Genomic DNA, 27,544 nt, shown 5'->3' with positions numbered 1-27,544 from the left:
CTTCAGATTCACTGAAGTTTAACTGAAAAAACAGAGATAGAATATAAACAAGTATTATGGACTTCACCTTTCCTGAAAAAAAAATTAATAATTTCTGCTGCCCATTTGTTGAACTTAGTCAAGCCAGGTGTATGTGATTTATAATAGTAGACACTGTCCTAGATTGTCAGGAAAATCCAGCAGTTCAGGTCCAGTATTTCCCCTCTTACTCTGTGCTCACAATGAAAATGCCTGCTGGTACTTTACTCAGGAAGCACAATAAGCTTTGGACTTTGCAAAGCTTCCCAGTGCCTTCAAATGTAGCTATGCTCATTTATGTGAAATCTTGGAATCCTCTTTTGGAAATTCAAATTAAAGAAAAAAGATAACTATGGTAGTTAAGAAGAGCTTACTAACATTACATAAACACTTAGTGTGGCTTACTGGAATTACAGAATATGTTGATACACTGTTACCTCTCATTAATTAACCCTACTTTTTACTGCTTTACAATTATAGTTAAGAACCAGAAAACACAAATATACAGCATTTATATCAAGCCCTTTCTATACCTTACACCCTCATCTTTTAAGCTTCTTCCTTGTGACTTTGCATCCTCTGGCCATGCATAGATCCTCTGAGGGACACTGCTGTGGCAAACTACTTAAAAGTGCTCCAACATCTTGTGCAGTGAGCATTAATTTCCAAGAACTTCAGCAGAAATCAAGTATATCTGATAATCTGTTAGATTTTCTGGGAAATTTTCATTTACCCAGCAGGACCTCTCCTGACAATGAGGAAAGTTTCCATGACCAGCTGATCAGGATGCATCAGAAGAAATATCTACAGTCAATACTTCTACATGGATGTTGAAGTATTTTCTTAAAGGGATAATCATGTTTTTCCATAAATATGAAAAGATAATCTTCAACCAAATATTGCATTACAGACATTTATTGTCCCAAGTGTGGGTTGGTCTCTGTAGGTTCAAGCTGCGCTAAAGAAGGTTGAGGTTGGATATTAGGAAAAATTTATTCACTGAAAAGAGCAGTTAAACACTGGAAGAGGCTCCCTGGGGAAGTACTGGAGTCACCATCCCTGAAGTATTCAAAAATGAGTAGATGTGGCAACGTTGTAGTTTAGTGGGCATGGTGGTACTCAAAGTTTAGATTTCATGATTTTAGGTCTTTTCAATCTTAATGATGATTCTGTGATTCCATACAGGACTTGTGTTTGTACAGATATAGGTATATCAAAACACACATATAACAAGGCAATCTCACTTGTAAAATTATAATTAAATACTTCTGGAGTTTGAGATCCTAACAAAAATGGAGACCACACATGCATTTGATTACAGAAATTCTGGTCTGGGGTTTTAACTTCAATGCTGAATACCTGTTTTCAGTACATTTATGATAAATCAACACATGCTATTTACATCATGTAACACCTACATCTGATTTTTTTAAAGGATTCATAGTATTATTAATAGAAAACTTATTCTAGGTACTCGACTTGTCAGGCTGAGAAACACAACTGTGTGTTACTTGCATTTTCCAAATTTAGGAAAAAGGAACCTGAATTTCAAAGAGGTAAATAAGTAATTCTGTCTAACATTCCCCCTGTAAAACATGACATACTTTTTCCCCTTAGAGAAGTCAGGTACAAGCCTTATTTATCTCAGACAGTGTAATTCTAAGTCTCAAACTCAGCCCCTGACAATGGTGCTTTACACACTCTGGAGTTTACATGTTTGCTTCTGCTGAGGTCTCCACTGAGCTGCTCCTCCACATAAAACTGTTCTCTACATCCTTCACGTGCAGGGAGAATTCCCTCAGAAACTCCTGAGGTATGAAGACCAGACAAATCAAACCTGACTGAAAAGCTAGATCCAGACAAACTGAGAAATCACTGCAGTAAGGAAGGAAAATGCTTAGGTATAATTTTAATTTCCATCTAGCCAGCACAGGTGTGTCTGCTCAAAGATTCAACTGCAGCTACTTAACACACAGAGAAGTATGACTGAGATACCATCAGATTAGAAAAGGCAGTCTGGGGACATCTAACCCAGAAAAAGCATTTCCTATTGTGAGGAAAATAGGGAAGAATTTCAGAAATTAATAGAACTAACTCTTGGGATTTTAGAACTGTAGCTTTGATTCCCATATGAAAGAAATCTCAAGCAGACTCCAAGATGCAATGTGAACCTGTGAAGTAGCTATCAGCAACCTAAAACCATTCAGCTAAAGGCCCAAATACAAGAGAAATAATCTTATTAACCAGAGCAGAAATAAAGGCTTGTGACTGCACAGTCATTCCTAATATAATTTTGGACAAAGATGAAACTTGATAACAAGTAGATTGCTTCCATGCTAAGAGTCCCAAGTCAGATGGGTTCCTCTATCACCTCTTGTAAAACAGCACTAGGACTCCCCTGTCCCCAAAGCATGATTGCATGGGTAAGTAATGCTTGCAATGAGACACAGGCAAGAACTGCCAACTAAAGTGGGTGCTTCAGACTAGAGCTGAGAATTGTTCCATTTGCACGTGGAAAAGAAAAGAGATCACTTCCCATGTGGGCCAAGACCACCAAGGGCAGGAAGGAATCTCTCATTCCTTGGCATCAGCCAAAAATCCTGTTCTATGGGACAAGAGCAATGTCAGGGCTGCACAGTTCCATCCCTTACCTCATCCACCCTAAGGCTTTATGCCAACGGAACCAACAGCTGACCAGCAAAGGCTGGAATGTGGAAAACCTCCAGTGAAAAGGTTTTATTTCCCCCTAAAGTTTTCCTTTAAATGAATAATGGCTCCATTTTCCAGGGCTGAGCAATACCAGCCATACAAGGGCAGGTCACTCATCAGTGGTACCAGCAGAATCAGTGCCCAGTGGTGAGATCTGAGCAACCATATGAAAATTATTTCCAGTGTTGTTTCTTTTTCAGCCAAATATTCCTCTTTAGCACCACAGTGTATTTTAAATGACCCCGTGGTCCCACAGGAGAGCTGGCCTCTTGTCAGCTGCAGCCATCAGATGCAAGTGTAAATAAGGATTATACAAATGGGAAGTCATTAAAATTCTGGTAATGCTAATTTGGCATGACACCTCTAATGGGTTATATCTTCACACTTCAATTATCTAATCACCTAAATTCTTTTAACAAATTTACATTTCATTTTATACATCAAGATTCAAATTGACTCGTTCAATTCTACCTCCACCCAAACTGCACCCATGCTCAATTCAATTTCTGTATTTAATATCATCACCAATTTTGAGACTGTAGTTATTAACCACATAAACACACAGATAATACAACTGCATGTGTCTATATACTTATGCATAGAACTTTTAATAAATTTTCATTTTTAACAAGTTTTTCAGCTCTCAGAAGAAGCACAAAATTTACCTTGTTGGTAGGATATATTTTTGTGAGGGAAATGAAAGGAAATAAAGTGACATTTAAATCAATACTTTACATGTCACGTTTCAATCCATTTCCACAGTCATGTTTTACAGCTTTGTTTTCTGGTTTACTGTATCAAGTTAATCTGGCTTGTTCAGGAAAAGTAACAACAAAAGGAAAAATAGCTTTTAACCATTCACACTTTCCACATAACACTCGGATTTTATTTCACATGGGAGGTTTAATGCTTCAGTTAGAACATTACACTCACACAGACTTTCATTTTCTAAGCTGTGATTTTCAGAAATTCTGAGTTATTTTCAGCCCAATTCCTAAACTGGGAACATATATAATGACTTTAAATGGCAGTAAGTAAAGCTGAATGTCTTCAGAAGCATCAGGAATGATTAATTTCTTTCAAAATGTTGTTTTTTAATGAACACATCAGATTAAGAAAAACCAAGTGTGACCATTAGCCCCTACGTAACAACAGTTATACAAAATGAGAGGTTTTGTTTGTTTTCTGATTGATTGACTTCTTCACTATAATGTATTCTCCTATCAGCAATAATTTAAATACAAATTGGGAATTTCTTAATCCATTTTGATCTTTAAAATATCCCTGAGTAGATAGCAGGCTTCTTCTTTTATCCTTCCCTATAAGAAGGAATTCAGACAGCAGCCAAGTATTGTGTTAGTGTGATACAAAGGGTGGTAAGGTGCTTTATTTTTAAAAGATGTGTGTCCATGAGGAAGATGGGATAAAAGAGGTGAATACATTTCACTTCCAGCGAAGCTGGCAAGTACAAACAGAACTTTTGCATGTTAGAATTACTTAGGCTGCTACTAAAGATATGAAAAACAAGTTCCAGGTGGTAGCTGCAGCCTGATTTTTATGAGGTAAACTGCAGAAATGGGAAAAGTAAGCATCAACAGGATTGAAAAAGCCACAGCAACAGCACCAGTCTTACACAAATACTCATGGACAAATGCAGGAGGAAGCCACTGCTTACAGGTTTTTTAACTTAAAGATTTTTGATGGCAGCTACCCTTCTCTACAATGTACTGAAACCTTGGGAGTCCTCAAACATACTGAGTTACACAGAAGTAAAGCTGCAGACTTACCAAGCAGGAGGTGCAAAGGACAAGGAGCAATGCACTGAAGTTGAATTAAGATGAACCTTCTTCAATGACACCACTCTCAATTTGACAAGAACACAAGTAAGTATAACTTAATTTAAAAATTATCTACTTTTACTAAGAATACAAAATTATAGTTTGTTATCTGGTATGTGCTCTGTGCCTGCATTCTGCACTTGAAGGCTGAGCTGCATTTAACATCACCTAAACAAAAAGACAGCAACACCTAAACAAGAAGAGCCACCCTGCAGCACCCTAAGTTGGCCATTCTCTGGGAGGAAGAGGCTGTGCATATCCAGCTGCCACTAATGCAGGTGAGGGAACAGCACCTTATCCCAGCTCACCAGCCTGGCACCAGTATTTGTAATATTCAGGCTCACTGCCAGCTTCCCTTTGCAATCCCTTCTCTCCCAGTGTGTGTTCTGCACACTGACAAGCACACAGGGTGCTGCTCCTGGCTCTGAATTCCTGTGGAAGATGATAGAATGGAATAAGCTGCTCGTCTCAGTTGCTCCTGCTCCTAAAAGTATTTGTTTATCCAGAGCCAATCACTGCTCCTGTGTCCATGTAATGACTTCCTCAGAGCAGGCAGAGATTACCCACGCTGCTGATCACTTTATTACTTCAGAATGGCTGTTTATTTACCTTAGTGCAGCAGTAACATGCAGGGATAAAGCTTGTCACAGCTGGGCAAACTCACCATATTCCTTACGCAGGTGGTCTGGAATGTGGGGCTCATAACCTTCCTTCTCAGGGACCTCCACAAACTCATCTTCATCCTCATCATCATCATCATCCGAGGCTTTCATCTACAGAGATATTTTTGTTGGAGTTATTTTCTCTTTATTTTCATGTGAAGACTGTTTTTCATTTCCCTTCAGACTGAAAATATTTTGCAAACATCCTGATAGCCCTACTGAGACTTCTCTATGTCAAAAGTATTTCCCTAATTATGTATTTAATCTTTATCTAAGATTAGGCCTTTGCTTAACATTTTATCTCTAAAGCCATACTCTATCCTAAGGGCCTCCTTAAAGCCCCTTTTATCCATTAGAACACATGCAGCTGGTGAAGTCTGAGAAAGTGTGAAGCTATAAAATAAGACCAAAAAATCTTAAAATAACATCAAGATTTTGACTTAATGAGCAAATGACAGTCTCAACTCTTCTCATTTTGATGATTTTACTCATTTACCAGCACTCAAATAATCTGTGGCATGTTAAATGGTATCACAAATTGTTTAAGAGTTCAAAACCAGAGAAGGCAAACAGGAGGAGAAGCTGATGAATGGGCAAGCTAAAAGAGACCCAAATAAGAATATTCAGATCTGTATACCACAGTAGTTCAGTGTGTTTCTTCACAACAGCACTAAAAATAATTTGATACATTAATTTCTTAACTGATTTGGTACATCCCAATCAATTATAACAGCAGACAGCACACTCTACTCTGATAAAGACCAACAAAACAGGATTTTCCTAAACGTGCACTTGGTCTGTCTTGCAGTCTGAAATTGCGGATCGACGAGTAGGTGAAAAAAAAAAAGGAGTTCCAACTAACCAGTGTAATTCATCCACATAAGTGGCTTCCTATGTATAATTTTAACTAGCAACTGCTACGTATGTGCCATCAAATCTATACTTTTTCTAAGCTTGTTCCATACCTGAAAATGATTTTTATTCCTAAACTGCACATAAGCTAAAAGAATCTGTGTCACCAGACATGGCCTGTACTATCAGAGCTTTAAAAAGAACTACCCTAAAAAGGCAACAATGATGGAGACTTAAAGCTTTATTTCCTTTGCCCATGTTCAGAGTCACCTCATTCCCAACAACATAATTAGCAGTTTCTTGTATGTTTGCCATGTGCTTTTACAAGGAAATAGTAAAAGGTATCCACTAAATCCATCAGAGGCTACCACTTCTTCCACTTCATTGCAGCAACCCAAAGCAATCCAATTGACAAGGAATAGCATAATTTTCACTATTTTCAGCTGTGTTCTTGACTTCTATTAGTGCACCTGGATTCTGTTAATATTCATACCAACTACTCATTGTTACAAGCAACAGAGGATACTGCAGCTTTTGCCTGCAGCAGAATTTTCCCAATCTAACTCACTACTCTAATCTTGTGTCACAGCTGAGTTCCTTTAAATCATACATATACTCTGCAGCCAAAAATCTAGCAGCTAACCTTGGCTAATCAAATGTGCTTAAAAAATTAAAATAAATAATAACTTTTAAAAAATCAGTATTTCTTTTTGGCCATAATTAATTGTAAGCTGGACTGTATTAATTTCTAACAAAGAACATTAATTGATATTAATACACAGATATACATTAACACAATGTGAATGGATGGTGTAAGTTAGAAGCAAAATTCTTCTCTTTGTTTCAAAAGTTACTTTGAGCTAAGGAAGCTGCAGTTCCAGTGAAAAAGAAGAGAAAAAACCAGATTTACTGTCCTGATGACAGGAGCTGATTTACCATTGCATTCTTACTACAGAATACCTAATTACTCTTCATTTTAAAGTAAAGTCTCAGGGCAATCATGTTTGAGAGCACCTGGCTGCCAAAGCCAGGTAAGGACCCCAGTGCAGTCTCAGCCCAATTATCCCTGCCCTGAGAGCTGCCAGTATTTTTTCAGCTCAGTGCAGGTGGATCCTGCACCCTTGGTTTACTTTCTGTTTCCCACTGCCATAATTTCTCCTGATCTAAAGGAAAGCAGCAATTCAGGCCACACCTGGCCCAGCCTAGACATGCACACTGAGCCTGACCTCCCCAGCAGAATCCAAAACAGAGCTCTAATCAAAGAAAGGATCCACCACTAAGCACAAACTCCCAAGGCCACTAGATTTGAAAGCAGAACATCTGTCTGAAATTACAACTTTTAGAACACATTCCTTTAGAAAGAAAAAAATCATGTTTTCTACTGCACATCTGAAGAGGGCTAGAGATTGAAGAGAAGTTAGGTGGTTTGTATTTTGGTTTTGAAATTCTGCTAGTGTTGTCATTCCCTTTTCATCTACCAGGGACAATTTAAATTTGGAAGTAACCACCACCAAATAACCTCCAGTATTTCTCCAGCTACAAGCAGGACATCATCGTATTTTTCATATTCAGGTTCCATTTCTTACCTAGTTTTTAAAAACGATTTCACTCAAGATAAAATTTGTTATAGATGATCTTAGTTTGCAACTTCGTGCAATAATGTACAAACTAACTTTCACATAATAAAACAGGGAAAGGAAATTCAGTGTTTTCCCTTTGTATTTACTCAGTCTGTAAACAAATAAACAGCAACAGGTTTAAGGAACAGAGAAACAGTGTCAAACAAGCAAGAGGAAAGAACTCAGTCCAGCCTGATCATTTAACTTAAATTGCCAGATTATACCTAAAATAGCAGGGATATAATACCAGTACTTCCTTGCATGTCATATCTGAGGGGACTAGAGGGAAAGCAGAGTACTATCTTTAATTGAAATTTCACCTAATTTGTTCATATCACTCGAGGCACATATCTCTCTTTATGGTAATATTCTAAAATTCAGTGGACTTCACTAATCCTCCACTTGAAAACTGCACTGGAAGCAACTTTGCTGTATTACCTGCATGATCTAAAACTTTAAAGCACGTGAAAAGCCTGACAGAGAGAAGGCATAATCAGATGCAAATTCACTTTGTTTAGGTACAATCCATGAACTGTGCATTCAAGTACTATAGAAAACATTAATCATAGGAAACTGTAATTTTTGTTATCAGTCTAACACTAATCAAAAGGGAAACCTGTCACTACCACTGACCTGTGAAACGTCCCAATTATACTCTTCAGAAATGACAGGAGCACTTAACTTCCTCACTGGGTAAATGACGACAATCAATCAACTTTGAATAACAATGAGCCACGGAGCTGAAAATTATTTTTTGTATAGAATCTACCCAGGAATTTATGAAAGGTGAAAAGCAACCCAAGGTTTTAGGGGCATTATGGCTTTCAGCTAGTGCAGCACATATCAAACACTAAACAGAATTTATGTGTTTTAATTTTCTAAAAGGTAGATGTGGACTTGGTGCTACAATGCATAACATATAATGCCAGATTTTAAATATGGGGGTCATTTTCATAAAATATTATGCGTATTGTTCACACCCTTGAATTTCCCTGGAGTCTTCTATTAAATTTAGATTTCCTGGAAAAAAAATTAACTGCTTAGCTAACTATCAGGAATTAAGCCCTCTTTTCCCTTCAAATAGACATAAAGTCTTTATCTTGATAAAATCCTTAACAAGTTAACTAAGTTATCTTTTTACTTTAAAATATTAAAGTTGTCACTGTTGGAAATTCAAGAAGTTGCACAGTAATAGCAGGTAGTTATACCTCAATTTACTTCATTCCAGTGGTACTTTATCAGAAACATCCTATTTATGTAAGTTTGTTCCATTTCCTTGCTAGAGAAAGTGGGAGAGCTCATGGGCAACATTATTAGTTAGAAAATGTTTTGTTTTTTTTTAAATTCCAAAAAGCAACTTCTACAGAGGTAGTGGGAAAGCTCAACCACCTCCTATCTATGTTTCCATTATAGGTAAACTTTTTCAGTCAATAAAAAAAAAAAAGAAACAATCTACCATTAAATCAGAGGAAATAAATATTTAAGACAATAGTTTTAAGTGGCAATTAAATTATAACCCTTTAAGGAATGAGGGGTTAGGGTACTTGCAACCATGAAAAAGGAGACGAAGATAAAAACAAGCAATATGGAATTGCTAGTGTGCCATGGCTGAAAGGAAGTAAAAGTATAAGAGCAAGTGATAAATATCACAATGTAAAGCTTTTCTTGTAGTGTACAAGATTAAATACCTCTAAGACAGGTAGTCACAAACTGCTTGTTTCTCAATCACCTGTCAAAGAATGTGAGAAAGAAGCTCCTGGGTTCAAATCCATTCTAATTACCAGGTGATATGAGGAAACTCTCTAACACAGTCTTATCACAGATGGAGGTGAATGGGCCCCTGTGTGCCACTAGAGAATGGTCCACCAGAGGCTGCTTGCACCACCACTGCTCCTCAAGTTCCAAGAGGAAGGGAATTTTTAGCCTGTTAATCTGCTCTAAAATGCTGATATTTATTTTTTATTTATTTATCTAAGTCATAGAATGATGTGCTTGCAAAATTATGCGTTGGTTGTTGGTTTCTTTAACATGGTAGGATCACTGACTAGGTATCTATATTCCTGTGAGAAGAAATGGGATTTAGCTAGGCAATTGTCAGATTCTTGAGCTGGACTTATTTACATATAAGAATATGGTATAAAAATAGAAAAAAACATATATGCATTATTTTCACTGTAATCACTTAGCACATCTTCAAAATTCTCCTGATTTTTCACTAAAAACTTAAAATAGTGCTGACTATTCCAACTAGACAAGTGCAACAAACCATTTCCTCCCTAACTCATTAAAAAAAAACTTGAATGAACAGATGTTTCCTTATTACTCTGCATTATTAAAAAAACCTGGAAAAAGCACTGGATGCCAGTAGAAATGCAATTGTTTCTTTTACTTTGCAGTCAATGCTCCAACAGCCTCCATCTGTTAGTGCAGCTCAGTGCAACCAGAGCCCAGTTAAAGGCCTTGTTCACCCATCCCAACCAGTAATAAATGTGAAAAAAGCCTCCACCCATATTGGAAATGTGAAAAAAGCCTCACACAATGCTTGGAAAGATGTGAAGAAAAACCCTTGATCCTTTGCTCACTTTTATACAAATTGACTGCTACATTCTGTTAAGAGGATTTAAAAACCCGAGTCTCTGCAATCATAATTAAAGCAAGCAATAAAATTACTGAAATATACAATGCAATCAGTTTATAGGACTAGATGTACAGCCACTACTAATTATTTTAGAAAAAAGAAGGAAGAGAAAAGATAGCACATGAAGAAGTCATATCTACTCACTAAAACACCACTTGCAAACTACAGCTGGGACCATTAAATAAATTTTACATGGTCTAATTAACTTGGTTTGCAATCTCAATTACTTTTCACCCAAGAAATCACTTTTGTTCAGTTTTATGCGTGCCTGTTTCCCTTTTCTAAAAAAAAATGATGTAAGGCATCCTCAGACAAGTGAACTCTAAACTTCATTTGTCTTTCAGCAGGCTTGATGGCTATGCATTTAAAAACCCATTCTATCTTATAAACTAAAAATTAAATGTACTCAGCTGTGATGGTCGTCATTGCATCTGCTATTTATATGCTAATACCCTCACTGAAAGATCTTGCAAATTATTCCACCATGCCAATATCTCATGTGCATCTACTCAAAGCCAACTAAATATTTTTCTAGAAGATTTTGGTTGGGGAACCAGAATATTTATTGCTGTAGAATCTAGTTAGAGGGGCAACCTTAAGCACATACATTTTTTATTCAACCACAACACAAAACATACTTCAGTCACGATAAATGAAATTTGGGGATATTCTGTGTAAGAAAACAGTGACTGGGGGAAAAATCTTCAGTGCCAGTAATAGAAACTGAATAGTCAAACAGTGTATCTTTAATGTAAAGACACATTCCTCCTTTTCCATTCTTTTATATCATCCAGCACAGGTAATGTAAATAAATGCTGGCATTTGGACAGATTTTAGAACCATGCTTGAGTTTTCTCATGTGCAACACAAGGAAAACACAAACTACTAACAGAGCTGTATTTATAAGAACCTCCCACACAGCCTCCCTCCCCTTCACTTTGTGATATGAACATAAATTCAAACCCCATGACTGCAAATTAGATATGTGGTCCAGGCAAAGCACATTTTATGTTCACCCGTAAAAGTATCACCATTCATTCCATGTGTAGTTGCTCAACAGCACATAAGCATCTTGGCCAGGCTGACTTTTATTTAGGAACGCACTTTTCAAATTATTTCCTAATTTCCAGGAGTTAGTAAAAATGCTTGAAGGGTTCCAGCCCAACACTTAGCCAAAGTACACTGGAGAATGAACACACCTTGCTCCAAATTGCCTTAGCAAGATAACAACTACCTGATGAACCAGTTTTTCCCTAAAGCAATAATCTGTGAGGATCCTCACAGTCCTGGAGGGGCAAGCTCAAAAACCAGTTCAAAAGACTCTGCATCTTCATGAATCCTTCCAGAAAAAACTGGTATGTCCAATACACCCAGCAGATCAGTGGGTGCCTTCACAGTTTCAGAGGACAGAAAATAAAGGCACAGTCTAGAAAACTGGTACATTGGACAAAACTATTACCTCAGGAAGATATTGCAAGGCAAGTTCAGTATTTCTTTAGCAATAACCACTCAAGATGTGTCCTCAGATGTATTTTCATACCTCACTACTAGAGCTCCTACCATCCACCAAAATCGTGGTTGTATAAATCATAATCCTTAAGCAGGTACATCAAAAAAGCCAAGTTTTCTTGCAATCCACATTTTTCAGAAAATAAGTATCACATTCATGGGAGATTCATCAGTTTTAGTTGAAGTAGTGAAGGTTTCCCAGTCTAACAACAGGTAAATAGACATCTCAATTAAATAAACCTAATTTATTACAGGCAGGTAAAAAATTATTCTATGCAAGATACACATAACCTTACATGCATTTCTGATTGCAGATTTCAGGTACAAAGACATTTTAGATGCAGATATATTTAGTTTCATATTGTTCATCAGCTAACTTTAAATGCATTAATGTATATTTCAAGCCTAAAACTTTTCTTCCTTTTCCATTTTTATAAATACACATTTAGCAATGTACCTCTATGAACCTCACAAAAAAATTTCACTTGAATACACAATTTCCCCTTGTAAGATAGGACACTTTTCCATTTTTATAAATACACATTTAGCAATGTACCTCTATGAACCTCACAAAAAAATTCACTTGAATTTCACTACTCTTGTAAGGTAGGACGGATAAAAAGCAGGAAGTAAATTTATATCTCCTACTTAGAGAGTACACACTGCTCAGTATTCATAGATGAATCAAGGGAGATGACCCCTGGGCCTCAAAAACTTAAATACTTAACATAAGGGTTAAGCTGATGATGGAGACATCCTCCTTTATTTTACACTCTATTAGAGGAGCTCCAAATTGCATTGTGCCACCTGCGAATCAGGCAGGGCTCAGAGGTCGTCACAGTGACAACCCCAAGAATTCATGGCCAGATCTGCATAACAAGATATTTTTAATAACTTCATAGCAGTGGCAGGCTGCATGGCCAGGGCAAAGCATAAAACACACCACAGCAACATTCAGCTCTCAGGAAGAAACAAAACCAACCAAACCCATCACCCAGCTGATCAGACACTCTAACAAGGGAGTGCTGTTCTGAGGGCTAATTTTACAGTGTTTTGTTTTATATCAGTCCTACATCCTAATAAAACCTAAAAAAATAGAAAGCTCTTTTAGCTGAAAAGTGATCCTTTAAAAGAAATAATAAGAACATGAGAAACATGACAATAAAAACAACATTAAAACAGGAAGGAGGGAAGAGGGAACATTAGGTATCTGCGTGACCCAACTAATATTTTGTGTTTACTTTTACAGTTATGGTTGACCTGGCTTTTTTGATAAATATTACCTAGACAAAAAAACCCAAACCATTTAAATGTTGCCTGGGCTACCAACTTGACTATATAAATATTAATAAATGTTATTATTTATTCTGACCATGTTACGTGCTAACAATGTATAAAATCTCGTAAAGAACATCTTTAGGAATAATGCTGCTGTAATTATCAAATATTCCTATATTTCTCTGTAGAAAACATACTAACAATCAACATCAAGTTATCATTCAAATCTTAAAATTAAATGCTTCCAGTTTTCATTGGCCAACTTCTTGTTAAGAGTTGGGGTTTCTGTTAAAAAGCAGCACCTGGGGAAAAGACTTCTCTACAAAGTGTCTCTCTTGCTGCACGTTTTGTGTAAGTCTAAGGTCTAAGCATGTTTTAGTAAATGTGGTTTCAGGCACTGTGAGGGATCACTGAGGACAATTACCTAACCCCCAGGTTAGGGGTTCTCTAAAATGAACAAGAGAAAAATAACCTGTAGGGATGTGAGTACAGGAAGCTGTTACAGAGAGCTGTCAGCAGGACTGGGTTCTCTACAGCTACAGAAGCAGAAAAAGAAATCTAAAATTCAAGTGCAGCTCTTTTTTTTTCTTTCCTAAAGCAGGCACTAACTTAACAAAAAGACAGACTTGAAAAGAGCTGTTTTAAAGCTACAAAATTATTAGGTAGAAATAACTCATTAGAATTGCTAAAATGCCAAACTGTAGTTGAGGACATGGGGGAAAAAAAGGCAGCAAGTGTTGTAACAAAGTAATTGGCAGAACTCTTGGCTTAATTTATAACATATTAAAATTTAAACCTTTTAATGTATTTTAGGACTAAATAATTAGCAGCAAATATTTAAATTGTAAATTTGTAACAATTTTCTGATATTAATCTTCCTGAAAACATCTTACTTATATTATAGTGAGGTTTGAGTATCAGGTTCTGGACAACACAAGGACAGGCTCCTCCAAATCTAATTATTAATGGCATTATTGAGTTCAACCAGATGTTTCACATGGATAAAATTAAGTACACGAATAAATCAAGATCCAGGCACATGCTTAGATTTGACAGAAGATAAGGAAAGGTGAAACAAAAAGTAATGAATACAGTTAATGAAAAACTATATATCCCTGGTTGTTAACGTAATTTGAAATTTAAAATTCAAAGTGTAACAGGTCTGTTAAATGATCCCTCTGCTGACACACATGAATGGGATGTTTCTCACATCATCTTTCCTCCTGGGTTGTGTGTGCCCAAGTTTTAGCCAGCCTCTGTACTAAACCTTCCACAGCTTCCCAAGGTAATTACATAAGACATAAGCATACTTTGAGTGTACAAAATCCAGCTAATGAGCTACATTTCTATTAACAACGTCAGCATTTCAAGTATTATTCTAATGGGTAAGTCTTTATGAAAAGGATGTAAGTGAAAGGTAGTGTGCATGATTTATAATACAGAACATGCTTGTCCTCTCTAAAATTGCAAGATCATTTGCATCTAATCAGCAGCAAATAAACAATAAAAAAAAATTAAATCCAGTATTATAAGAAAAGGAAGAAAACATTGAGAAACAGCAAATCAGAAAATAAACAAGAAAAAAAAATTAAATCCAGTATTATAAGAAAAGGAAGAAGACATTGAGAAACAAATCTAAAAAAAATTAAGAACAATTTGATCGTAAGTTATTCCTGCAAAAGAACTGAAAGTCTGGAAACAGTACTGTCCATTTAAACATCAATCAAAGCCAATAATTACAACTGTACTTTTACAATAATTCATGGAGTCAGGAATTAGCTTGAAATGTCTCTGGTGTTGCTGTTATAGTCAGTTTACCTGAAAACACAGACTGAGCAGATGCCTGGCTCTGGATCAAGGTGGCACAGAGAAAAATGTGGAGCGTGCAGTTTGCACTCCCTCTACTGGGCACTGGAATTATCCCGAGCAGGCACTCGGAGAAGAAAGGTTCCTGTCTGAGCACCCTGCTACTGTGGGATAAAAGCCTTTTTACAGCTCCCACCCTCTTCACCCGGATTCAGCCAAAACCCAAATTCACAGAAAAATTAATTTCAAAACCCTCAAAATGTTTATACCCTCAAAATGCATTTCCTGTCAGAAACCTGACACCTCAAACAAGGATTTAACTACAGTGAATGTAACCCATGTAAGCACACAAAAACTCATTTGCCTTTGACCAATACAGGTAGTCTGTGATTTTTTTCACCCACCCTCCAGCCATCTGAAAAAGTAAAAAATGCCTTGACTTCTGATCTATGGGGGGCATAGCAGTGGGAATGGGGAATGTGTGGAGTGGGCAACTGGGATGTATTAATAATTATAAAATCTGCTTCAAGGGATTTGTTTTTAGGCAGTTAAAGGACAAGCTTTGTTTTTCTTTTCCCTCTCCTCCCACAGCTCCTGAGAGGCAAACACAATACACAGGCTGCTCGTGCTGGCAGGGTGTAAGTGTCACATAGAAATTATGGCCCTCCTTGTAATTAAGACTGTCTGATGGTTTGTGTTTTTCACTCTCATGGAGGAGAAAAGTAAAAGTGGTTAGAGCTCATGTCACTATAAACCATTTTAAGTCAAAGTGTCTCACTGTACAAAGTTTCCTTCAAGAGACTTTGAACAAGGGAAGTTCCCTAAACCTCCAGAAAGTTCTGCGGTTTGAAAAGCAGTTTGACTTCTCCATTTTTCAGTAAAGATAAAGGCAAAAAAGAACTTCAGAGAAAGTAACTTGTGCTAATTGTGTAACAGGCTCTGACTGCCAAAGGTGCCTGCCTTGGAGCCTTGTGCTCTGTGATATGGAAAATGAAATGAGAAACAATGGAAAGCATGGATGTAATAATAAGGATTGCCAAAAGCACACACCTTATGAACCAATCAAATATTTCTTCTGTGAAATCAAGCCAGGTAACCACCAATTTCTTGCTCTCAGTGTAATTTACATCAAGCTACACTGCTGGTATATTCATATTAAACTGCAGCATCAAGAATTACTGCAGATATACACAATTATTTGCATTTCAGCCATATCCACGTGTAACTAATCAGCTAAAAAAGAGTAGCAATGACACATGGCCATTGTAAGGCACCCCAGGACCCTCCTTCTTTAAAGTGGCAATTTAAATCTCTATGAGATTGAGAGTTATAGTAGAGTTCACAGTAATAAATCTCCAGTTTCATCGTCTCTCAATAAACCCTTCCCTTTATCAATTTTCTTGATCTCAGTTTGAGGATAGGTAAAGCCTTTACTCCCTCTGCTCCCAGATAGAACAGAAATAAAACAGAATAGAACAGATGAAAAGGGGGAAAATCAGTGACCACAGAAGCATGGAGATTGAGCACGAAGAAAAGGCAAAAAAGTCCCAGGAGAATGGGCAAGCCAAGTCCCCAGCCAAGCTGCCAAGTCCCTGTCACTCTGTTTTATATTTGCTAATTAAATAAAACCCCTCTGTCCCTGAAAGAATGGCTTGCTGTGGTGCAGGATCATAATGACAGTTAAAATGAGCTGAAAGTACACAAACAATTCACCTTTACATTCTCCAGTTAAGGATACAGCTACCTCAGAGAACTGCCATCCTATCCAAATAGAGATGGCACAAACCACCCACAAACCAATCTGCATGGGGCCCTCTGCACTCAGCCACTGATTCACATTCTCCCTCTCTCCCCACTGAACACTCCCTTCATCTCCAGGTGTGCCCATCTCCACACGTGAGCAGGTCCATGTGCCAGCAAATCCCATCTGTACAGCTCTGCAAGGACAGCGTGCCTGGGAGCCAGGGCTGTGCAGGACAGACAGCCTCTCACCACTATTCCTCCTGGCTTCAGAGTGGCAGAAGACAGCAAAACCGGCATGGCAAGAGCTCCAAGGACAAGAGGACACCTGGACAAAGCCACAACACCTAAAACAGGCAGCAGTGCTCAATTGAGGAGATGTGTGCAGTGTTTCACAAGGTGACATGTAAATATTTGACAGATGGGGATTCAATAACCATGGCCTAAGAGATTCTGTTTATTTTGTTCTACTAGACTCCCAATTTGCCATGTTTTTATGTTTCAATAAAGTCATCTGACACGTGAATAAAATATAATTTATGCAGTTTCCTTCTGCTGTACAAAGCTCTCTGTGTTCAGGTTATAAATTTAAAATAGCTCAGCACTAACACTAAATTTGGCTATTTTCCACTGGAGAGAAATTCTAGGAATATTTATATCTTGTTTTCAATGCTTAAGTTAACTCAGTCTGCATTGCTTCATTTTGAAAGTATTGTGAGCACTATGTGCTTCCTATCTTTTTGTCCTTTTAACAATGGAATTTATTAGCTTTCAAACTAATATAGGTATTAGTTCTAAACATGTTATACAAGCATACAGACAGCACTGGTCACTCTCCTAAGTGGTAACCATACCACTATAAACACACACACACATGCATGTTCACACACACACAAAAATCAAGGCCTGAATGTCTTTTATATCTTACAAGAAATATAGCTACCAATATTCCATGCAGAGGTGCAGCAAATGAAGTCCTGTCAAGCAAATGGCAGGAATGACAGCAGATGTCTGGATTCCTTCATAGCTGGTTGCATAAAGGTAGCACACATATTTCACTGGAGACAAAAGCCTCTGACAAGAGAGTCTTTCAGTACTTTTCATTCAGAGTTGGCATTTGTGACTGGTGTGGCACATCAGAAGGTGTTAAGATGATGAACCAGATTAATCTTGATTTAGCTTCATTTGTACAATGAAGGCAAAGTCTACAACACTCAGTCATGGCTAAATGAGGCTACACAATTTAGCTCAATGTGTTATGTCCAGATCAAATTCTTACAATCCAGTAAATCCAAACCAGACTCTAGTCTGGACTCTGACCCAAAGCACTTATTTTTATGTTAAGCTATGCAGTTATTTCATTTTATCACAGCCAATAGAAATTAGTATCATGCAGCTCTGCTTTTTATCTACGTAAACAGGCTATAAACTCCTTTTTGGACCTGAACAATGTATTTGATCTTTCAGCCTCTGTTTACCCACAAAGTCTACCTATTTCACAAGAGCTGTCACAGGTAGTTGATGTCTGTGAAACAGTTTGATGCTCCAAATTTTCCTGGGATTACTTTAATCACATTACACGCTTAGTACAGAGTAAATGCTGCAAAGCAGACAAACTGCTTTCCTGAACTGAGAGACTCTCAGAGTTTAGCAAATTGTGAAAGAACATGAGCAGTACAGTGTCTATTGAGAAATATGCACAAAACAAGCTGAGGATTTAACAGTGCTACACATAAAGGAACTAAGAGTAAATAAAATCTGCACTTACCCACTTCTCTATCCTAAACAACAACAGGGATGCCTTAAACAGTTTTGGTCTAATAACCAGGCCCTTGGAATATTATACAGGTGTTTGCTGCTCCTTGAGGGAAGATACAATCAGCTGAATTAATGTACTTTACAATAAAATCTGTGTTGAAAAGTTTCCCTGGTCAGGGCTTAAGAGAAAGAGCATTTTTCTGTATACAGCTAAACTTTACTAATGGTCCTCTCTAGTAAAATAGAATTTTAAGAAACTCACCACTTTTCTGGCTTTAAAGGAAATGTCCATTTCCTTGTATTTCTTCATAGCAGTCTCCATTTTATTCTTGAGTTCAATGGCACGTCTCAGCCGATCATCATTGACTCCTGCTCTGGTAAGCAGCTGCAAACCAAGAAAACAACATCCTTATTCTCTTCTAAAGTCTGAGCCAAAAAAAATAAATTCCAGTTTTCCCTCATAATTAATGAAACAACATCACAAATGCCTTTGCTGTACAAGTGACAATTAGTGAAGCCAATTAATTTTCTATCCTGACTATAAAAACTAACAGCAACTAGTGAAGCCAAAAATGAACAGATATTATAAACATCTTCTGAGAGTGCCCTCCAATAGGCCAAATTCTTCTCAGGAGGCTCCATGATATACTGCTAACCTGATAGAGAGCTGTCTAACAAAAACAAGCTGTGTTTTACTTTAAGATTTTGCAAAGAAGCCAAGTTTATCTATCTTTAAAAACAAAACAAAACAAAACAAAGAATTGCCTATAGGTACCACACCCAAGGCTGAGAGCTACCCAACAAGCTACATAGCTCCTGCAGTCTCCTTTAGTCCACCTTTACTGAAATGGAGATCTTCTCTAATTGTTCCTCTTTCTTCAACCTTCATTTCCTTTTGGTTCATTCTCCCTCAAGCTTTACTGTATCCCAGTCCTTGTTTCACCATCTCTTTATTAAAAAATGAACAAAAATATTTCTCTCTTTATCCCACCTGAATCCAGGACTGCACAGAAGGCCAGAACTTATTTCTGAGAAGTTTGTGAGCATCCATGACACTGTTTATGATGGCAGTATTATCTTCATTCTCTTGCACTTTTATATCTGCTCAAAACAGGGGAAAAGAGTTAGTGCATGACATTTATGGTATCTTCACTACAGGAGCTAAAGAAAGCAAATTACTCTTTCCAAGACATTTGATCACTTCAGGGAGAGTTAGAAACACTGAGCTTCTCTGCTCAGTATCAATTATTCTATTACTCTCCACACACTCCAAAAATCTGACGAAAATATGAGAAGTGTTCAATCCAACATGCCAGAAACAGTTGTTAAGCCATCATGACTAAGGAATGACAAAATAAACCACAGACAGGTTCAGTCTCAATATTACATTACATCTTGTCCCAAGTTCAAATGAACTGGGCCTTACTGTACCAATTTCTTCATATTCAATACAAAATAATCCCTACCCTGGTAAGAGCAGGGACTTGCTTGCCAAAGAAGTCAAGTATGCCATTATCCAAGTAAAAGTTATACTTTTCACCCATTGTTGACAGTAAACAGAGAAGCAAATATCACCCTTACTGTCTGCACATGGAATTACCTTAGGACAGGAATTTTAAGAGATTTCCAAAACACAAACCATCCTCATTTTTCTACAGGTAACTCACACTAGCAAAGTTATACAAAAATTGTGCAATCACTTGCTAGCAAAAGTACTTACTTTCTTGCAAGGAAAAAGTTTCAGAAACACCCAATTGTAAGATTTCTAAACTAGCAGCTTATTCCCCAGCTACAGAGAGGAAGAGGTGAACAGCAAAGAGAGATAAAATTGTATTTGATAGACAGATTGTTTTTAAACACAAAACACTCATTATAGATACAATGACGTGCTATAATTGGCTTGCAACTACTATTACAAACGTTCAGTCTTAGAAGGTAATTAATGAAATCTGCTAGCCAGACACAAGAACACCCAAAACTAAGAAGAGTTACTAGAGGAACCAGAAACAGAAAAAAAAAATTTAAAAAAATCAAAGTGGTGTCCAGGAATCCCAAAGCAAAATGCTGTCCAGTAACCCCAGCATTTAAGTAACAGAAACAAAACCAAAACCACAAGCACAAAACACTTCAGAGAAAGGCTGCCCCCAGCTACATATCAGAAGTTTTTCCAGGTACCTGTGGAGATTTCAAGGTCTAGAGTATATTTATGTGAAATAAGCCCATGGTTCCTAACAAAACTCTGGTAATCATCATCATCATCATCGAGAGCAGGGCCACTGTATGGAATGTCTGAGCGTGTGCCTCCATCCAGCTCTTCTTGCTCAGGCTTCTCACACTGAGGAACAGGAAGAATGTCCTTGCTGCAGCATGGCTGCTCGTCATCCATGCACCCCAAAGAGGATGGGTTAACTTCCCCCTGGGAGCACAAGGGGGATGCAGCTCTGGCCTCATCAGCAGATGTTTGTTTGCTGAGCTCCGGGTCAATCTCGTTCACCCCAAAATTGAAAGGATCTGGCATCAGCAGCTGGAAACAGTTTTCCATCTCTGTCAGTGTATCAGCAATCTCCTGGGACATTTCTATCAAGACACAATTGTTTTATAAAGTTGTTAGATACTGTAAAATGTTAATGTCTCCAGAGCAGACACAGAGGTACAAAGCAAACAGGACTGCCAAAGGGGGAACCCATTTCTCCAGTGACAACTGAGCCATACAGATCCTCCCCTTCTGCAGAAACTGTCCTTATAAAAGTGACAATCCCTAAGCAGCAAATCTAGAATTTCAGAATCTACATGCCAGACATGTAGAATCAGGGCTCCTCCTTTCCTTAGCCTCTCTAAAATTTCACTATGTAAAGATGACTCAAGTGCTTCATAGAATTTGAAGGAAAACAAGGTTCAATGAGATATTCTTAGTGATGTTGGTGGGTATTAATTTTACAGCCATGAATTTTATTGCTGTATGTAGGAATAGCCATGAATGTATGTTATTGCTCAAAGAGATGCTACTAATACAAATTACTTTAAGAAAGTTAAATCTCTTTAAAATTCCACTCTAGTGCATGAAAACATTTCCAGCATGCAGAATAAATGCAGACAATTGCATGCATTACATACACCAAAGTAATTTAATTAAATAACCCTTTATAACTGCAGCATAATGTACTTATTATCTCTGTTGTTCTTTGGGGTGACAGAAATCTGTCTGCTATGCACATATTGCTCAGAGATTCAGGCCCCAGTTACATTTTCTAGCTGCATTGTGACACTTTTCACAGTTATGCTACACTGCATCCAGGATTCCTGTGCAGCCCATTGCCTGTATTTCTGGAAGACAATGACTGTATATATATATATATAACATAAGTAATGCCATGGGCCAAACAGGCATTGGGAAGTCTGTGCATAACAGAAATTAAGTCACTAGCTCCAAAAAGTCTCATGATTTGTTCACTTGGGGTGATGCACTCATACTTTACTGAATTAGAGACCAGATCTTTACTTGGTAACATTTTCTTTCTTTTCCATCTCTTCCTCCTGAACTCACATGACAGTCACTTCTTTCCCCTGATATTCTTTAGGTGAGAGAAAGGGAGGGTTGAGCTCCAACAAATGCAGTATTTCTGCTTTCTGTGGTCAGCTATTAACTGGATAGCTATTCTATCAGAATTTATTTTATATACACTTTAAAAAGGTTGCTTCAAAAATAAACAAAAAACCAAACCAAAAATGCACTAAAAGAAGCAAAGCAACCAACCTTCCATTTCTTTTTCAGTTCTTTTGACTTTTTCTTTGTAAATGTTCTCCAGTCGTTTCTGCTTCTCCTCTTCCCTCCTCCTTTCAGCCACAGTTCTGGCATGCACATCCTGAAAATCCACCTAAGGAGGAAATTAAGAAAAAAAAGTGTAACATTCCTCGTAAGAAATATATAGAAAATCCATTTCCTAAGATCCTTATCTGTGGTGAAAAATCCTGTAACATCAGCCATCAGCCAGAAGCTCAGCAGCTTTTCCTTTTATCTCTTCTCCCCCTTGAATCAATAACTGCAGCAATTGTGAATGGAGTTTTTACTCCTACTAATAAAGAGCTGTTGAGAATCAATGGCTTTCAAAAGGAAATCATAAGGTAGAAAAACAAACCCCTTAAACCCCTTAGATTTTCACATCCAGAGTGCAAGAACAAATGGGGCTTTGGGAGACTTCTGTCACAGCGCTGAAGACAAGGAGTCAGGAGAAGGAGCAGGAAGAGACTATGCAGGGGAGATACTAAAATTACATGAAAACATCACACCATGTCCACCAGGAAATTTAGGAAAATTTGTAAGTGCTATAAGAACTAGTGTATTTATATATAACTTACAAAAGAACTTCATAAGAAAGGAAAGTAAAAGAGAACATCTTCAAATTTATTAAGAAACACTTAATTTGTGATTTTACAATTGCATTGTTGGATTTTGACACTGAGGGGAAAAAAACCATTCAGTCTCACTTCCTTATGGCTGAATTATAAACATGAATCTGAACTACTCAAAACACAGTTTCTTAAAATATTAGCAATATTTGGGTTTTTTTTTAGTTTGGTCTTAGAAGGGATTGAAAACACAAAAATAATTTCACTCATGTTTTAAAGAAGGGAGGCTTGACTGCATTAATGCAGAAGGAAACCCTTTTGAAAAAAAACAGAATTTCCTTTGATTGGTACCACATAACTTTTATGAACTGCCAGACAGACAATGCTGAGTAAACCTGCACTTTGCTGGTTCTGCAGCCCACAGACTCTCTTGCAACATCTCCATCACAAGCACTCACTGAAGATTTGTTATTCTTGCCACCACCCAGATGATCAAGCATGTCAACATCCACTAGTGGCTCTCAACAGCCTACAACAAAGTTTTGGAGTCACACAAATGTTTTTATCTAACAGCTGTCAAAGAAACTGGCATGGAGGGTCTCCATCAGTTTAGGAAATAGGCACACTTACCCAGCTGCTTTTTCAGTAGGGAATGGGTGGGCAGAAGGGTGGTAGGGAAAAGATCTGGTTTCACAGCCTACTGCATCATGTGGATCACCAGAGTGAGCTTTCTTTGTTTTCAGGACCTGATTTTTTCTACAGGTTTGCACAGCTCCCCACACAGAGCTGTGAGAAACAGATCCACCCAAAGAGCAACACTGCCCACAAAAGCAGAACAAAGACACAGAGCCCAGGAAGTGCCCAGTCAGACTGGACTGCACAGAAAACCACCACAGCTACAGCCTCCTAAAGCACAACTTCTGCCTCATGCCAGAGTACCTACAGTGGAGCCATCTGCCCATTCTTTCCCATCCTCTGTACCAAAAGCACCATGAAGCCTTTTATTGCTGGTCTGCAATTATGGAACTAAATGTTTGAGGAGCAAAAAACTGCTCAGCTGAGAGGATGCCAAGCAGCAGGGTGAGACAATTACTGCAACTTTTGTGAAAGTATTGGAATACAGCAGTACACATCTGCATGGAGGTGTTTGAAATCCTGTTCTGTAATGCCATCCATGCTTTCCTCAGCTACAAAGGTACTACAAGATGAGTCACGTGCCCAAAAATGCAAATGTTTGGAAATAGGTGAAATATTTTTCGTCTTTCTTCTTCTTTTAAACTTTGAGATGGGAGTTTGTAAACAATTACTTTCATGTATACTGAAGCATTATTTGCTCTTGAAGTCAAACATTTATAGAGGTACCTACTACTACTGACCTACTAACATTAACAGACTGGGGAGCTCTCTAGCTTTACACTCTGAAAGAGCAGCTGTCATCTTCTGACTGTTTATAAAGTGATTTTGGTGATCATTAAGAAAAATCCAACTAAAACCCAACTGTGGGCCACACACAGAGCTAACACTCCACCCAAGCTGCCCCACACTACCGTGCCAAACCAGTAAAACTCAACAGTGATGTGTTTCACTACAAGAAAAGCAGCAAATGCCTCCTCAAAACTTTTGGTTGCTTCTCACACTTCAAGCACTAAGCTGGCAAAAGGCCAGCTGGCTCACATCAAACTACCTGAGATTGCTTCTATTGACAGCAGTGTTTGTAGAGGAGCTCAAATCCAGCTGCTCTAGAAAACAGCACAGCTTGTTCAAAACCTGGAGAGGGATCCCCCAATTGTTACTGGGGAGCAGCCACTGACCCCAGGAGCACAGACAGAGCTGCCAAACTTCAGCTGAGCTGTTGTACACTTGTGTTCAACTGGGTGAAACTGCACTAGGTGTTAAAGCCCCCTTGTCTCAGTCTTGCACTTCTCCTCATCACTGTCATTTCATTTTCTTCCTTTCTTAAACAAGATAAGAAAGGGTAACTCAAGGACAATCATCTTTTGTGAGCAGATGCCAAAATCTGTATGAAAAACCAGCACAGCACAGTTCAGTGGGGAACACCACTAGCTGACTATGGAACCAGAACAACAGAAACACTTTACAGATCACAAAAGCTTTTCATCTGTGTTAGGAATCTGGATCTGCCTTTGTGAAGAGAAAGAAAATCAGTGTGTTTACTGAAAGCCTGTTTTTATCATTGTAGGTAGTGTGAATGCTAGAACAGTGCTCCAGATTTCACTGCTGCACCTCAGAAGACAGACTAAAGCAGCAGAACGTTCCAAACACAGTAACTTGAAATTATATAAAAAAGCTAAGGTTTACATGAAATTTCTCTTTCATAAAAGCTCTTTTCTGGCACAGTAACACTGCAGCTGAGGGTGGCAGGCACATACACTTGCAAAGTTACAGCAAAGGGGATCTAGAACTGGGCAGCTCAGTACAGAAATCAAGCTAGTTTAAACTGGCTATAGAAAGATTTAGCAGCTGTCTATCCTCAGTTTAATGCATGACCATTACTGCCCTTCCCAAAAGAGCTAAACCTGGGGGCTCCAGTCAGGAATCAGGGGGTGAAAGCCAGCTGGTGAGCAGTGCTTTCACCCTGAACAAAGGTAGAGCTCAGCTGTGAGTACAAGACTGGGGTTTCTAAAACCTACAGCACTGCAGGATGAACAGAAAGCCTGGGGTTTGTTTTCAAAGGCCGTGCTCAACAGGAGGTCTCCGACAGGCAGTGTTGTTCCCTACAGCTTTTTTTTTTTTTTCCACATTTATTGGTTTCCTTACTTTGAACATCTCTGGGTGATCATCACCTAGTGGCACAGAGCGGAGTAAAAAACGCCGAGTACCTTCTTGTTCTGCTTCAGGAAGTGGTATCCCAGGGAAAGCTGCTTGTAGGCCTCCCCGTATTTCTCGTGCCAGTCCTGCACCGCCTGGATGGCCGCTCTCCTCAGCTTCTGCGCCACCTCCCTGGGCGGGGGAAGCGGCTGCTCGTGGTCTATCCCCACCGTGAGCTCCAGGAAGCCCTGGAAGTTGGAGATGAGCAGCGTCCTGAAGTGGTGGGACCTGGCGAACAGCTCCTGCACCACCTGGAAGGCGGAGAGGCGCATCTCGGCGTGCTCCTCCTGGAGCCGCGTCAGCAGCAGGTGGAACGCGTGCCTGATGTGCTCCTCCGACGCCCTGAGCACGGAGACAACGAAGAAATGGGAGGGGGAGATATTTAAAAAGACGCACGTAAAAGCGTAAGCTTGGGCACGTAATTTATTTTCAATTTTAAGTGAACAGCTGCTGTGCTGGCAGCACCCAGTCCCCACAGCCGCCCCGGGGCCAACAGCGGGGCCCGGCTCCGTCCCTCCCTCCGGCCGTACTTGCAGATCTTCTTCAGCTCCTTCATCCTGCCGGGCTCCAGCTGCGGCTCCCCGGAGGTGGTGAGCTCCTCCACCAGCTCAGCCAGGCGCTGCTCCATCTCCGCCGGCACCGAGGCACCGGAGCTGCCGGGTCACCCTCCCCGAAGGTCCCTCAAGGCGGGGGAGCCCCGGCCGGGAGCCACCGGCACCGCCGGGCCCGGCCGCGCCTGGGCGGCGCCATCTTCCGGCCCTCAGCGGAGCCCCGCCCCCGAGGAAACCACGCCCCCTACACGGCCCCGCCTCTTGCGGAGGCCACGCCCATAGATGCACACGCCCTTCGCGGAGCGACGCCCACACGGAGCCACGCCCATCGAGCGCTGAGGCCACGCCCCTGAGCAGGGACCACGCCCCGCGTGAGCCCCGCCCCTTTGGGGTGCCGTGGTGGTACCTTCCACCTCCCCCCCTCCCGGCGCCTACCATCTCCCCCGCCCACGTGACCGGGAAGCGCGGCCGGGGAAGGGCGGGGGAAGCCTTAAAGGAGCCGCACCCGGTTTTGTGTGAGGGGATGTGGTGTTGAACCCGCCTGGAGGGGCCAGCAGCCGGCACACAGCGCCCCTGATTGTCATACAGTAAATTACACCAACCAAACACCACCGCCCCGGTCTTTCCTTAACGTGAAAAGCGCCAGTCACTTGGTTTTGAAATTTTAAAAGTTTAATAGTAATAAAATGGTTATAAAAATAATAATATAATTAGAATAATGAAATTTGAACATTTGAGATTAGGACAATACGAGACAATAAAAACAAAGAGATACGGACGTCCGGGTACCTCTTTCTGGGCAACACAAGCCCGAAAAAGGACACCCGTTAACAGAGGATTAACCCTTAAAAACAATCGCCTGTTGCATATTCACACACCTCACACATGATGCATAAATTCCATTCAAACACAGGATTCTGTCTGGTCACTGTCAACTTCTTCCTCTTAATCCTCATGCCATTTTCCTGTCTGAGCGAGGTGGGAAGAAGTTAGTTTTCTGCTGATAAGAGAGCAAAAAATTCCCTTTCTCTGAAAGATTTAGGTGTCCTGTGGCTTCTATCTGGTGCGAGTCCTTTCTTAAACAAATATTTTACATAGCACAGTTTCTATTTTAACATTATGTTATAACCTAAAACTATATTTAATACACTACTTAAGAAAATTAATGTGGCATAACTTTCTAACATAATACAATATTCATTTTAATACTTGCGAAAAGCCAATCATAAAATACACATTTTTCACACTTAAACACCTCCCTGGGCAGCCCGTGCCAAGGTGCAGTCAGCCTTTCTGTGGAGAAATTCCTCCTAATGTCCAACCTCAGCCTCGCCTGGCGCGCCTTGACGCCGTCCTCTCTCCCCGTGGCTGTGTGCCTGGCAGCACAGCT

The 27,544-nt window shown here is 39.3% G+C and overlaps 1 protein-coding gene across 1 annotated transcript in view; it reads right to left on the bottom strand.

Moving 5' to 3' along the window:
- Positions 1-26,384, bottom strand: part of UVSSA (UV stimulated scaffold protein A) — a 44,543-nt gene extending 18,159 nt beyond the window's left edge. Inside the window, exons 1-7 of the mRNA XM_039723873.1 lie at positions 26,134-26,384; positions 25,615-25,945; positions 22,182-22,302; positions 20,603-21,004; positions 19,419-19,528; positions 18,690-18,812; positions 5,230-5,338 (exon numbers count right to left, since the gene is read on the bottom strand). Coding sequence (XP_039579807.1) covers positions 5,230-5,338; positions 18,690-18,812; positions 19,419-19,528; positions 20,603-21,004; positions 22,182-22,302; positions 25,615-25,945; positions 26,134-26,231 — 1,294 coding nt within the window. The 5' untranslated portion in view covers positions 26,232-26,384. The remainder of the gene's footprint in view (positions 1-5,229; positions 5,339-18,689; positions 18,813-19,418; positions 19,529-20,602; positions 21,005-22,181; positions 22,303-25,614; positions 25,946-26,133) is intronic.
- Positions 26,385-27,544: the final 1,160 nt, after the last annotated feature.

Source organism: Passer montanus, unplaced genomic scaffold, assembly GCF_014805655.1.
Source record: "Passer montanus isolate IOZ18808 unplaced genomic scaffold, ASM1480565v1 scaffold51, whole genome shotgun sequence".
Taxonomy (NCBI): Eukaryota; Metazoa; Chordata; class Aves; order Passeriformes; family Passeridae; genus Passer; species Passer montanus.
Note: the sequence above shows the minus strand (reverse complement) of the source record. Positions and strands in the feature narration are given on the sequence as shown.